Source organism: Rhinolophus ferrumequinum, chromosome 24 (genome assembly GCF_004115265.2).
Source record: "Rhinolophus ferrumequinum isolate MPI-CBG mRhiFer1 chromosome 24, mRhiFer1_v1.p, whole genome shotgun sequence".
NCBI lineage: Eukaryota > Metazoa > Chordata > Mammalia > Chiroptera > Rhinolophidae > Rhinolophus > Rhinolophus ferrumequinum.
Genome location: NC_046307.1, coordinates 41673412 through 41688525, shown reverse-complemented (window position 1 = coordinate 41688525; position 15114 = coordinate 41673412). Strand labels below are relative to the sequence as shown.

General features: G+C 55.2%; 1 protein-coding gene across 8 annotated transcripts in view; it reads right to left on the bottom strand.

The window, feature by feature from the left end:
* Positions 1-15114, bottom strand: part of TNRC18 (trinucleotide repeat containing 18) — a 75347-nt gene that overhangs the window by 47857 nt on the left and 12376 nt on the right. For 5 of the 8 annotated variants that reach the window (XM_033096615.1, XM_033096619.1, XM_033096617.1 and 2 more), the window contains exons 3-5: positions 5368-5523; positions 3003-3128; positions 859-2571 (exon numbers count right to left, since the gene is read on the bottom strand). In XM_033096615.1, the coding sequence (XP_032952506.1) occupies positions 859-2571; positions 3003-3128; positions 5368-5523 (1995 nt within the window). Of the gene's footprint in view, positions 1-858; positions 2572-3002; positions 3129-5367; positions 5524-7153; positions 7418-7785; positions 7805-15114 lie in introns of those variants that run through there. The other 3 variants (XM_033096621.1, XM_033096618.1, XM_033096620.1) reach the window with 3 other exon arrangements.

Genomic DNA, 15114 nt, shown 5'->3' with positions numbered 1-15114 from the left:
ACCCCTAACTACCTAAGAAGTCACTGAGGTAGTGAATTCAAGACCCGTAAGAATGCTGGGACCCTAATTCTGTCACACGCAGTCACTCATTCACTCACTCACTTATCACTTATCAAACACCTACTATGCGCCAGTCCCCAAGCTCGGTACTGGGGACACTGAATGAGGTAAGGCACGGTTACCTCCCAAGAACTTAGAACTGAAAGCTTAAAGCTAGTCTACTACTAGGAACATACTCTTAGAATATGACTCAAAACACCATGAAAATGCAATGCACAAAAATATTCAATGCAACGTTCTATACACAGAAAACAAACAGCTTAAAACCAGCGTGGGGGCGGGGGGAGGCGGAAGAAAGGGGGGGAAGACCAGAGAGGAAAACTAAAATGCCCACAAGGGGAAGGGCTAGCTGAACTATGGTGTGTGCTCTCAATGGAACAGTAAAGGCCAATAAAAAATGACAGTTATAAAAAGTTTGCAATAGTGAGAGGAGACAACCCACACTGCAACGTGGGAAAAACGCAGAGGTCCAAGATCTGACACGCGCTAGGACCACTGCAGGTAGAAGCAAATCGCACAAGAATGAACCCCAGGTAAGATCTGAAAGTGTTCAGGGGGTTGGAAAATATAATGGTCCTTTCTCCTTTTCTCCTGCATTTTAAATGTTTTACTACATGTATGATAGGAAAAGCAATAAACTTTAAATAGCAGTTGCAGCCCTGGGATAAACGACAAATGGGACCAGGGGGGTGGGGAGAATAGGGGGTGAAAGAAGGCTAGGATACAGGTAAAAATGCAAACCAAAGGTGGGAGGGGTGGAAAGGGGGAGAAAAGGTGAGAGTGGGCTCCAGGACCCACCTTTGACGTTGCTCAGTGACAGGGAGCGCTCCTGGTCCGCCAGCCCAGACCCCAGCCGGCCACTGCCACCACTGTCTTTCTGCCGGGCCACTGCAACTGCAATGCCCACGGGCGGGTGTCGCACCTCTGCTTCACCCTGGGCACCAGAGCTCTCCCGCCCAAAGGCCTTGGCACTTTCAGGCCTCTCAGGATCTCGCTTCAGCTGCCTGCCCCCAGCTGGCGCAGGGCCCCCAGGGTGTGGGAGGCGGGTCTGGGCGCGTGGGGCTCCCGTGTTGGTAGGGGCAGGCTCGGGTTTCATGGTGCCCAGGCCTCCAAAGGGGCTCTTCTTGCCGCAGCCTCCCGGGCGCACCGCCACGGCCTCACGGGCAAAGCTGCCACTGTACTTGATGAGGCTCTGCATGGCAGAGGCCTCTCCTGCCCCGTGGGCCGCAGCATGCAGGTCGGCTCCGGGCCTGGCGCAGGTGGCGGCGGCGCGGGGCAGCGCGCCCCCGGGGTCCAGGTAGGCCTTCTTGGAGACTGCAGCGGCCTCCTCCTCGGCGCGGCTGGCGTGGTGGTGCTGCGCAGCCAGTACCGCCATCTGCGTGGTGGCGAAGTTGCCCAGCTCGAAAGGTTTCCACTTGTGTTCAGGGCCAGCGGGAGGGGGCGGTCGCGCAGGCTCCAGGCCAAAGAGCTTGGCGGCCTGCTGGGAGGCGGGTGCCCCACGGGGAGCGCGCTCGCAAGGCCGAGGTTCCGTCTCGGGCTTGAGCAGCTCCTTGGCAGGGAGGTAGGCCCGGGGGTCCGGGGAGGCGCGCGTGGCCCTTGCTGGCGGTGCCTCGGCTGGCGGCGGCCGCTTGAGCGAGCGGATCACGGAGCTCTTCTCACGGAGCCCCTCGGACCGGTCCGGGGGTGGCCGCGGGGACCCTGGCGGCCCCTGCAGAACGCCGGGCCTACCCACCTCGCGCTCCCGGGCTCGGGCATCGCGCGCCTGTGACGCGATCTGGATGGGCCCCGGGCGCTCGTCGAAGGCCTCCACCGAAGGCACGAAGGTGGGCGCCACCACGCGGTGCTCGCGGCCCGGCTCACGCGCCGTCGGTGTCGTGGGGAAGATGGTGTAGACGCCGGCGGGGCCGGTCTGTGAAGCGAAGGCGCTGGTCGAGGTGGGGGGAGGCGCGGGCGGACCCTTGCCTGCTGGCAGCGGTGGCAGCGGCGAGGGGCAGGGGCACGGCCCGGGCAGCAGGGCCTCTGCGCGCCGCAGCCGCGTGCTCTCTTCCTGGCGTGTAGCCTCCTTGGTGCCACGGGCCGCATCGGCCACGAGCGCAGGGAGCCCTGCGTCCCCCGCACCGTTGCAGAGGCTCAGGGTCGATGTTGGCAGCGGGTTCTTGCCCTTGGACTCACTGGTGGCCACACCTAGTGTCCGCGGTGGCCCTGGCTCAGCCAGAAAGGGCGACAGGCGCTCAGTGAGGCGCGGGTGCCCGCGGTCCTGGCGGCCCTCCACCCGCGCCTCCTGGGTCAGGTCCACCACGCCGCGCGGCCCGGCAGCCTCCTCGCGGGGCCGAGGGTCCTTCTTGCCGAACAGCGGGGGCGGCTCCCCGCCACGGCCCGCTCGCTCCTTGGCTGTACCTTCCCGCGAGCCTTTGGACGGGGCGCCGGAAGAGTGGCTTCCTGGGGTCCTGGAGGAGGGCGCGTGAGAATGCAGGGCGCCCGGAGCCCCTGGGGCAGGCAGGTAGAAGCCCTCTGTGGAGAAGAAAGAGCGCAGCTGTGATGCAGCGCCCCCCTCTGCCGGACTAAGGCAAAAGGGGGCCCCTGAAGGGTGTCAAAGGGGGCCCTGCAACCCCAAGGTAAGGAGGGCCATGCACAGCGCAGCCCTTGGGAGGGCAGGCTCTGAAAATGGATAGAACCAAGTTTAAATCTTGCCTTAGCCACCTAGTAACCTTTCTGGGCCCCCATTTCCTCATCTGTGAAAGGAGAAGAGGCCAGGGCTGTTTTAAGAGCTGGAGGGCCTAAGAAGATAGACAAGCAGAGCAAACCAGAAGGCTCCAGAAGGCTGTGGGGGCCTTTGGGAAAGGATGCTGCCTGGAACGCTGAGTAGTGGGGGGTGGCACACAAAAGTCCTTCAGAAGTTACCCCCAACCACAGACCCCCAGTCTCCCCACTTTCCTCCTGACCTTTCTGGGTATCGAAAATGCTGGGCTGGCCCAGCTGGCTGAGGAGGGGGCTCCCACTGCTGGGGGGCTCCAGGTGGTTCAGGTGGAGGTAGGATGGGTACAGCCCGCTGGGCAGGTGGGAGAAGCCTGGAAGAGAGAGAAGAGAAGCGGGGCTGGACCACCTCATTCCTCCCACTTTTCCTTGGAGCTTCCTTCTGGCACTCTTTTCTCTGGAAATAAACTATTTTGGCTGGCAGCCCCCGCCCCGTTCAAGGAGCCTGAGGTTTAACACCAGCTTCCCAGGGTGAGGCTTGCCCCCATCCCCACCTTGGCGCTTCAGGCCTCCCTCCCTCCAGGCCCAGGCAGGTCCCAGGAACTTGGGCTCTCAAATCCCCCAGGAAGAGGACCAGAATGGATCCAACTGAAAGGACAGAGATGAGGATGGCAGCTCTCCAGTCACAGGCCAAGCACTGTCAACTGCTTTGCCTTCGTTTCTCTCATTTATACCTCAAAAACAAACACACACAAAACCCGTGAGGCAGGATTACTTTTAATATCCCTATTTATAGATGAGAAAACTGAGGCTCAGAGAGGACCCCTTGCCCAAGGTCTCACAGCAGAGGAGCCTGGCTTTGAACCCGGGTCACCCAGACTCAATCTCAGCTCAACACACACCAGGTTTAAGGGTTTCATGGGTCCCTTTCTTGCTGTGGAACCCCAAGCAGTCATTCACCATCTCTGAACCTCAGGTCACCGAGCATCTCTGGCTACCCAGACAGGTGCTACCAGGAAAGAAGTCCTCCTGCCGAGGGTCCTCCCAGCCTCCCACAAAGCCCTACCCGTGATGCCCAGAATCAGAGCCTTGCAGGGACAGAGAGATAGGAAAGGGTAGCCTCGGACAGAGAAATAAGACGCCTAAGAGGGCACACGGAATGGAGGCTCAAGAGCCGCTCGGCAGGGCCCAGAAAGCCAGGCAGGAGGGCAATGGGCACAGGGGAGGGTCCTGACACTCTGCCTGGTCTTTGGGTCCTATTGGAGATCCCTGAGGGACCTGGGACCCCATGCCCCCAGTCACTCCCTCCGAGGCCAGGGATGCAGGACTGTCCCTGGCCACACGGGGCCCATGGCTTCTCCCACAGCACCACCTGATAATGACATTAACAACAATCACAAAACAATAAAGACCATCTGATACACATTATCTTATTTAGTCATTGAAACAGCACTCCTGTGTAGGCCATTGGGTCCCTCGACTTTCTCATCTGTAAAATGGGCATAAGTCTCTACATTCCAGCTTGTTCCGAGGATAAAGTGAGTTCAAGTGTGCAGTGCCTGGTACATAGTAAACACCCTGTGTGTTTGTTGTCGTTACTATTATTGCTAGTATTTGCTGGCAAAGGAGAAAATGGAGTGTCAGGGAGGGCAGAGGATCTGATGGCATACAGGCCAGAAAGGCAGGCAGCCTCTGCTTCAGCCCCCTCAAGCCCCCCTCTGCTCTGGGGGTCAAGCAGGAGGCTCATTTGGGACCCCAGCCCCAAAGGCACACCATCCCCGGCCTAAAGCCATTAACGCCCTTTTTGTGCGGGGCACACACTATGGGGGATGATGGCGGGAGCACAGAGGAGGAAGTGGGGAGACCATGGGCTCAGCCTGCAGTGGGTGTTCCTAGGACCCTAATCTTCCCGAACCAGGAGCACCACAGGACACCTGGGTGGCAGGAGGAGGGAGCTAGCACCCAGCATCAAAAATCCACCAGAGCCAGAGGGGGGAAGGAGCACAGGGTCCCCCAGGCCCATCCTTTCAATGACAGAGGGGAAACTGAGACTCCAAAGAGGTCCAGGATTTGCTCCGAGCCAAGAGGAAGCCAGGCCCTCAGATCCCCATATTTAGGGGCATCACTGTAGAACTACAACTGAAGAGACTGATGGCCCCTGGTCCCACTGCTGCCACAATTAATAAAGAGCTGACTGCATGCCAGGGAGACAGTGGCAAGTCAAACAAAGTAGGCCCTGCCCTCAGAGCTCTCTGGTAGGAAAATGGGTATTTCACAAATAAACACACAAATAAATCCACTGTCACAAGTGAGATTGTGACACTTGTGTGGGGGGGTGGGGGATTTGAGTCAAGCCCTAAAAGATGAACAGGAGAGAGCCAGTGGGGTGAGGTGAGGGGCTGCAAGCAGAGGGAACAGCTCGTGCAAAGGCCCTGTAACAGTGACAAGAAGAAGCACTGAGCATTTGAATGGAGGCCCAGGAACGGGGCTGGGCCCCACCAGCCACAGCAGGGAGGGGTGACTGTGGAGGGGAGCGGGCAGACGAGAAGTGCTGGGGACAGCCATCGGCCTGGCCTGGCAGCCCTCACCCCACCCGCCTGGCACACTCCTTACCTTCATGGGCATGGGCGGCCCACAGCTGCACCATGGGCAGGTTGCTGGGGGTGGGGGAGCGGAAGGAGAGGTCAGAGGGCAGGGGCACTGGGCTCCCATGGGATGAGGCTGAGGGCCCCATCCCGCTGGCCACAAAGCTGCCCAAGAAGGCCTCGCCTGCAGAGAGAAGGGGGGCTGTCAGGCAGCCACCAGGCCACCACCACCTGGCCCACCACCCTGAAATCCCTGACTCTCCCTGTGTCTCCCCACTGTGAGGAGCTGACACTGGCGGGGACACCAAAAAACCCTCCCGCCCCACCCCAGGCCCTTAGCCTCAGAACAGGCCTGAGTCAACTCAAATCGACCCAGCACTTGAGAAAGTGGTGAGACCCCAGGGGACAAGACAGAAGGAAGCCAGCACAGCAGACCTTCACTTGGGGCACCCAGCACTCTTGGCAGGAGGCCAGGCCCAACCCCAGCCCCATGGCGAGGTCTGGTTCTCCCCATCCACAGATGTAAGCTGAGGCTCAGCGAGGGGCAGGGACCGCCCTCCCTGGGCCACAGAATGAGGATGTGGAGGGGGACTCATGGTCTGAACCCCAGCTCCTACTCTGGGCTGCTGGACCAGGGAAGATACCCATGAGCTGGGGAATTACCTCCCTGAGGACCCCACAGCAGTCCTGGACAGGCCCAGACCCACCAAGAACTCAGCTGGCCCTGTGCACCCATTTAACGGATAAGGAAGCTGAAGCTCAGAGATGGGAAGTGCCTGGTCCCACAGCCTGGGAGAAGTGACTCAGAATGCACGCCCAGCAGCGGGTTGCAGAAGTACAGTGACTTAGTCAATGAAATCAGTGAATGGATGACAGCTGTGAGCATGGCAGCTGATATGGTGCCAACAAGCCCTGTCCCAGGGGGCCGTCCCTCCAGAAAACAGAACCCCCCACCCAGGGTCCCTCAAATGGGGGTGTGGTGGCTGAGTGCTACTTGGAAGGACAGCCAGCTGGGGCCTGGATGGGAACCACACACACCCCTGCCACGCCCCATTTCGCCAGGTCCACACCCTACCCTCCAGGGGAAGACCCTGGCAGACCTCCTGGTCACAGGCCAGAGGGAGTCTGCAAGACTTGGGCAAGGGGCTTCCCTTACCTGGCCTGTTTGCTCAGAAGCACACGGGGATAATAATGCATCCCTTGAAAATTGTAGTGAAGGAGGCATGTATTTAATAGTGACAACAATGGCAGTGATGCCCATTCACTGGAAGCACCAGGCCTGGGGCTTGTGACCCTCCCGCAGCGCCCTCAGAAGGAAGGGCGGTGGCGTACACACAAAGCTGGGCACGAGTCACCAGGCACCCAGCAGGGGGCTGAGCAAAGGGCTTCCCGTGTGCCCCCTCAGTTAGCCTCTCCAAGGCCCTGTGAGGGGGCACTGTGTGTGACAGCCCAGAAGTGAAGTGACCGCAGGGGGCAGGCAGACACTGACTGTGTGACTCTGGTGCCCAGGTGGCCCCAGTCTGGCCCCACCACCTCTGGGTCCGCAGCAGCCCTGCAGGCAGGCAGGGCCTGTACACCACAGCACTCACTCACCACTTCCCGGGGACACAGGCCCAAGCATCCACCCAGTCCCTTTAGGGTACACATAGGGAAAGTGGGGCTGCAAGGGGCAGGGCCTCCACCTTGGTCCCCCAGAGTGGTAACGGCAGCAGGCTGACCGATGGGAAGACAACTTCTGGCCACATACGCCATCAACACCACCACCCCGTGTCGGGGCCCCCAGACTCCAGCCCAGCCCTTTGCAGCCCCCTCACCGGACTCCAGCGCTGAGTCCTCGGGACCCAGGGCCATGGTGGCCGGTTAGTCCACCCATGCAGCCCAAGTCTGGGCATCAGGGCCTCTGGGCCCCGCCAGGCCCCAGGCTTCCTCCTTGGCTGGCAGGCAGGCGGGTGGAAGGCTCCGGAAGCCGGCAGCCAGAGGTTTGCGCAAGGGCTTACATCAGCCGCCAGCTCTTCCTGCCTCAGGCCACGCGGAAGCCCGGTGGCCCAGGCCTGCCCCTGCCCAGGCTTGTGAAACCGCCCAGCAGCAACCCCAGGCCCGGATGCCACCAACGGCTCTCGCCTGCCACAGGGGCTCAATGGTGCCCAAACTCCCTCCCTGGGGCCCGGCTGGGGGAACTGGTGCCCTGGTGGGATCTCAGGCAGCTCTGTGAAATGGGCACGCCATCCGCACCTCAGGAGGACAGCAAGCAGGACAGTGGTATTTATTTGCATATATTCACTGCCCCCACCCCCCCACCCCCGAAATTATCCTCCTGAAGCAGCCAAGTGAGGGATCTCTGACCCAAATTCGATCAAGTTCCGACTGCTAGAACCAGGCTGCCTGCCTCCCTTTCCACATGGCCGTCCAGCGCCAGCCCCCAGGCCTCCTTGAGACCCCTCCTCACTCATTCCTCCTTGGGGCCTCCATGTGCCTCGGAAGCTCGGCTCTCTGGGCCAAACCCTGGCTCTGCCCAGGATAACTTGGAAGCGTAGATCTGTTTCCCCACGAGCGGGATCCCTCCCTGTGGGTGGGGACTGTCAGCCTCACTCCCCACCACCTCCAGTGCCAGGACGGTTGGACTGACTGATCACATGCACATCGTTTCTCACTTCTCCGGACAGAAGCAGACAGGCAGGCTTAGGAGAGAAGGCAGGCAGAACCCCTGACCCCAAGGACACCACATGCCACCCGGGCCATCTGCCTGGTCTCCCGGGGCTGCAGCACAGGTAGCTGACCCCACCCCTTATCACCAACACCTCAAGACTGCTTCCTGAGCCCCACCAGCATACCTGGCAGTCTTCTCGCCATCTAGGTATGCCTCCCCCCGCCGCCCCAGCTCCTCACACCACCCTGGGGACCCAGCAGTGGCCACCTGGGGTCACCAAGTGTGTAGACTTCAGGGCAGTGACAGTCAATCCAGAGCTCACCGGCCTCTCCCTAGATTTTGCTGAAAATCTTCCAGGGGTGGGAAGACCCCTCCCACCACTGGGTGAGCCCAAGGCTTGGCCCCCACCCTAGGTCCCAGGCCAACCCCTGGTGGCTAGAGGCCTCCGTGTCACCTGCTCACCCACATACGCATCTCACTTGACGACGCTTTGGAAGCTAAGACCGATGACTGTGGAAACCTAAAACACATGCGTGTAACCATAATCGATTATCTTCATTCATGATAATGGCCGACGCTACCCAGCCCACAGGGGCACTGGACCCCGTGGGTACTTCACCGCCTCACCTTCACGGTCACTCACGAATCTTCGCAGCCCTTCATGGAGCACAGAAGACGACAATCCCAAGTCACAGGGCACAGGGACAGGGCTGGGCCAGTCCCAACACCTAGCAATCCAGCCCTACACCCATTGTAAGGGACAGTCTCGCTCGGGCCACCAGGAGACCCTGAGAGAGTGTTCCCACTGTCCTGCCTGCCATCCCAAGCAGACCAGGCACTGTAACCAACAGGGTCCAACGCATGTTCCAGATCCGCAGTGGATACTGCAGGAGCCACTGGCCACTTGTGGCTACTGAGCACTTGAACTGTGGCTGGTGAGACTGAGGAACCACATCTCTCAGTTTATTAAATTTTCATTAATTTGGATTTAATTTAGCCACAGTCTGGGCTGAAGGCTCTTCCCTGCCGGAAACTGGAGTGGGACCAAGGACAGGCTCTCTGACAGGCAAGTCCCCTACCACCGGGAAGGATTTGACAGAGGGGTCTCCCGGGGGATGACGAAGAGACAAACCCTGGCTCCGTGACTTTGGGCAAGTTTCTTAATTTCCCCAGGCTGCATGAAATGGATACTATAGTGACATTGACGCCTGTGGGTGCACGTGCAAATTAAGAGTTCATATTTTTAAAATACTTTCATGAAGTACCATGCAATGTCGGCTGTCATTATTACTATTATTCTCGTTATTTATAATTACAAAACCTGGGGCTCAGAGAAGCCAAATCACTGCTCAAGGTCAGAGTCTGAGTGGGACCACTTCCAGTACCCAAATTCCATCATCTGTCCTTCCTTAAAATCAAACTTTAGTTTTGAAAGTAGAAAAAGCTGGTGGTGGCCCATTATGAATATACTATTATAAATGCACACTTTCAAACAGTAAATTGCAGGTTATGTGAATTTCACCCTGATTTTTAAAAAATGCAACAAGATCTGCTCTCTGCCTCCAAATCTAGCTTCCCCTGCTGGGCCAGTGGACCAGCCTCACTGCCCAGGGCCCAGAGCAAAGCAGGTCCCACAGGCACAGTTATTCCTGGGCTGGCACCTTCCCATTCTGGCTCATCTTCCCACAGCCGTGGTAGTGAGAGATTCTGGTTACCTACCTGCTGTAATTTTACAGACTACGAAACTGAGGCTCAGAGAGGAGACTACGAAACTGAGGCTCAGAGAGGTTGCCCAGGTTACTGAGCCTGGGTGACCAAGTTGATAAGCCAGCGCTACAAGGACACTGCCACACCAAGTCCTAGCTCAGGAACGCCACCATCGGGTCCTTAGCTCCAGTCTGGCCATGGTCCCTCAGTCCCTGAGCAAGGAAAGCTCTCCCCCACCCCCACCCCCACCTCCACACAGGTCCTGGCCCTTGGAGGTACTTAGAAAATTGTCTTCTCCTTCTCTGGTCCTCAGTGCCCAGTGAGAGGAGAAGGATGCCACAGGAGCAAGAAAGGAGGCACCGAGGCCAGGCTATGGGACAATGTGCTCTCCACCCGCTATTGCCTGGAGGAGGGGTCCAGGGTCCCTCTGGGAGCGTAAGCAGCAGCGAGCTGGGCACAAAGATGCCTTCGGCCTCCTCTGTGCAACCTCTGCACTAAGCTAACAGATCCTACCCTGGCTGGGACCCACCAATAGCCGAAGCCCTCACATCCCACATGCTGCTGGCCATGGACAAGCTCCCCGGGAGCCAACAGAGACCGTGAGTTTGGGGGTGAGGGCAGCCTGTCTCAGCCATCACCACCCCCCACCAACGCTCAGAAGACAGGACGGGCCTCAGGGGTCTGCAGAATCGGAGACTGGCCCAAGTCACCAGAAGGTGCACCCTTCCCTCCCACCGTACCCTCCCTCCCCCTTCTTTTCTTCCTTCCTTCATTTCTTCCTTCCTTCATTCATTCCCTCATGCTACGGGCTGGGGCATGACCCACTCTGTAAGAGGCTGTGCTGTGCCATCTGCTGGCAGGTCCCCACAGAGGGTCATGGTGAGGCCACCTCGGCTTGCCAGTAGAATCTTGCCCCTGTAATGGATGTAGTCACTGGGGACCCTTCTGGGCACCTGAAGTCCTTGCTGGTGGGAGCGGGGAGGGAGACCTGATGAGATCATGATGAGTACAAAGGCTTGGTAAACAGTGAAGGGCTCAGAGTTTATCGCGATCAAGGGCCTGGGCTGGAATATGGCACAGCACAGCCCCCCAAAGGGCCTTTGCATCTCAGCCTGGACTCTACTCCACCCCCTCCAGACACAGCCACTTATATGTATACACCTCACTCCCTTCTCTTTCAGCTCAAGTGACACTGAGTGAATGTGGCCTTCCCTAACCACCCCACCCCCCACACCCTTCCCTGGATTATTTTTCTCCACCATGCTTATCACCGTTTATCATACCATATACACATTAGTCCCTTCTTTATTGTACTTCCTTGTTTATTGTTCCTCTCCACCCACTGGAACAGGAGTCGGCAAGCTTTGTCTTGAAAGGACCAGATAATACTTTAGGCATTGCAGGCCTATTCTGTGCTGCAGGAAAAGCAGCCACAGACAATACTCAAACACTTAGGCTTCGTTCCAATAAACTTTATTTATAAAAATTGGAGATCGACCAGATTTGGCCCTAGTTTGCAGACCCCTGCATTACAATGTGGGTTTCCTCCATCCCAAGTGCCCTACACAATGCAGATAGTAGGTGCTCAATTAATAGTTATGGGCAAAATCAAGATGGGCTAGGGCTGAGGAAGGAGGAAGAGGGGGCCTTTCCTGGGGCCCTACTTAACAGCCAGAGTGGGGTTTGCTAGAGGCTTCAAGACATCCATAGGGAATATAGTCCATAGCATTGTAATAACTATGGTGTCAGATGGGGACTAGACTTATTGGGGAAATCACTTTGTAAGTTATATAAATGTCTGATCACTATGCTGTACACCTGAAACTAATATAATACCGTGTGTCAACTGTAATTGAAATTATTTAGTCTTTTTTAAAAAAAGCTCTCAAGACTTCGCTTCATTCTGTCTCCCCACCTCCCTCAACTCTGGGAGGGTGGATTCGTGTCCTTTTTACAGATCAGGAAACTGAGGCTGATTCCAAAATCTACACTTTTTCACTCTGCCGCACCACCCAGACACCAGACCCTATTTTCATATTTTCACTCGCAAAGTCCCCTGCTTGACCAAACACAGAACAAATATATTTTCCCTTTCTATTTTAAAACATTTTGGCCTCGCAAGCAAAAGGACTGCATCTGTTAAGAAGTCACCAAAGGCTGTCATCAGAGCATCTGATCAGCAAGATCAAATCAGGGTTATCACCCAGAAAAGAGCTCATTCCAGCCCAGAGCATGTGACTTAGGCGTTTCTATGACAGCAGGTGAAAATAGCGTGAGGACCCTCTTGATCAAACAACCTTCAGACTCCTCATGACCCCACTGGGTTTCGGTTTGCAGAGGTCTGTACTATCTACGCCAAAAAATGGGTTAAAGCCCTGGATATAGAAAGAATCTTATCCCTCAGTCAGACTCCAATGAAGTTACAAAGAAAGAACTATGGTAAATGGCCAAATTTAGGAAAAAGTTAACTGTCCATTAGTATCACAATGGACTATCAAAACAGGGTGATGTCATTTTCATCCATCAAATTAGCACGTTTGGTTTGGTTAGAGGGGAGGGCGGGGCGGGACACAGGGAGGGTATGGGCAAAGCCAGCCCATCCTCAGCTTTTGGAAAGCAAATCAGTTAAGGCTTATTATGCCCAGGAAGGCATGGACCCACTTCTGGGGGTCCCTCCCAGGGAAATCACCAGACTTGTGGGCAAAGATGTCCTTACCAGGATGCTCAGGGCAGCCAGTCATCTCCAGATTCAGTACAAGCCCAGTCAAATTCCAGAGGAACAAGATACTGTGTGATTCCACTTATGTGAGGAACTAGAGAAGTAAAGTTCATAAAGACAGAAAGTAGGAGGGGAGTCTGGGGTAGGGGAAAGAGTTGTTGTTTCGTAGGTACAGGGTTTCAATCTGGGAAGATGGAAACATTCTGGAGATGGATGGTGGTGACTGTTACACAACAACGTGAATGTGCTTGATGCCACAGAAAAAAATGGGTAAAATGGTTAAATTTATGTTATGTGTATCTTACCAGTTTAAAAAAAGTTATATAGAAACACAAAGGATCAAGAATAGCCAAGGTAACCTTGAAAATGAAGTACCAGATCAATACCAAAACGTCTACACGTGGGCCAGCCTGGTGGTTCAGGTGGTTGGAACGCAGTATTCCTAACACAGAGGTCCCCAGTTTCCCACATGGGCCAGTGAACTGCGCCCTCTACAGCTAAGACTGTGAACAACTGCTCTCCTTGGAGCTGGGCTGCAGTGGGCTGCCATGAGCACTGGACATCAGCGTGAGCTGCTGTGTGCTGCCATGGGCTACTGTCTGCCACCACGAGCGGCCAGAAGCCAGCGAAAGCGGCCGGCAGCCAGCATTGAGTGGCCGGCAGCAATCGTGAGCGGCCAGCAAGATCTGCCGTGAGCTGCTGTGAGCGGTCGACCGACTGCCTCAGCCAGGGGGAGAACAGGGCTCAGAATACCACCATGGGCCAGGGAGCTGTGTTCTGCACAACTAGACTGAGAAACAACAGCTTGAACTGGAGTGGGGGGGTGGGGAGGGGAGGCGGAAGAAGGGGGGAAAAAACCATCTACACGTACAATAATAAAGCTGGTGGGCATGAGCACAAATTCCATGAACAGACCTATTGGACGGGACCGTCCAAAAACAGTCCCACAGGTACACATGGTGGAGAAAGGATGGTTTTGTAATCAACGCTTGGATCTGGTCAGCTTGGATCTCCATATGGGAAAAGCCATGAATGTTGATCCCCTACTTCACACCACACATAAAAATCAATTCCAGGTGGATTGCAGATCTCCATGTGAAAGGCAAAATAAGAAAGCATCTAGAAGAAAACACTGGATGAGGGCAGGCAACAGTTTCTCAAAGACCATGTAAAAAGCAGTAGCCATAAAGATAAGACTGACATACTGGACTGTATTAAAACGAGGAGCTTCTATCCATCATCACACGACACCATTAGGAGAAAGATGAACCACCGCGTGAAGAAAGACCTGTATAGTATGAGTATGTCACCAATGAAGGGCTTGCATCCAGAATATATAAAGAGCTTCTGCAAATCAATAAGACAAAGACAGACAACTCAATGTAAAGACGAGTGAAAGACATGACTGGAGGATCACAAATAAAAATGTCCAAATGCCCAATAAACTCATGACAAGATACTCAGCCTCTTACACCATGGAGGAAATGTAAATTAAAACTACTACACAGCCACCAGATGGGTTAAAATGAAAAAAGGAAAGATAGACAATAGTAATACACAACCAGAGGGAGCGTAAATTAGCACAACCACTCTCAAAGAGTTTGGCAGAACCTGCCAACCTTTCTGACCCAGCCATGCCCTCACAAGTAAGTGTAGAAATGCACATAGCAAGTCAGACTTCAAGAATCTTTCCACCAACAATGGCCTAACTTGGAAAACAACCCAAATGTCCATCAACAGCTGGATAAACAAATTGTAACATTATCATACAATAGCACACCTTCAGCAAGTAGAATTACAACCACACAGAATACAACATGATAAATCTCAGGACCTCACACAAAGGAGAACACACCATGTGCTTCCATCAATATGCTGTGGACAAACAGGTCAAGGCTGAGGTCACGTGGGGAAGGGGCAGTGATGGAATGGGGCGTCTGGCTTTCTTTGTTAACCTGGTTGATGGTTACACTGGTGGGTTCAGTTTGTAAAAAAAATAATGGAGCTGTATACATTTATGATCTGTGCTCATTTCTCTGTGAATCTTAAATCCCAGTAAAAAATATCCTTTAAAAAGAGATCAATGGATAGGGGAGGGGCAATCTAAACACAAGCATGGTAAACATTACATTTAGAGTAATTTTCATGGAAAACTCACATTGACAAAATTTGCAAAAACCACAACTAGTAAATAAAGTGAGCCAAGAAAGGAAAAAGGAAAGAGAAAGAAAAATTCCTATCAACATCCCTTCTCTCCCTGGCCCCTGACTTTCTTGCATAGTTCATGCTGTGCTCCTAGATCCTTTACATCCCCACTGTGTGACCTTGGGGAGGAAACAACCTCTCAGTGCCTTACTTTCCTCGAAAGTAAAATGAAGGCGGCAAGAAAAGAAAAAAGCTGTGACGAGTCACGCCTGTGTCCTCTGCTTCGTGGCAATCCCCTGTCCTGGAGGAAGGTGCCACGTGACAGACAAGCCCAGCAGGGGTAGTGGACAGGGGGCTTACCCTGCACAAACTTTCTGCTGTGGCTAAGTCACAGGACCTATGGCCACTGCCACCGTCCCCAAGCTCCCATCGGTGCAGCAGAAGTGGCTGAGCGCTTTGAACTGCAAAGTTTCCTCTAAGCCAAACAGATGCCCAGGAGCCACTGAGCCACTGAGCCAGCCAGATCCACCAGCTCCTGTCCCACCCGGTCAGGACGG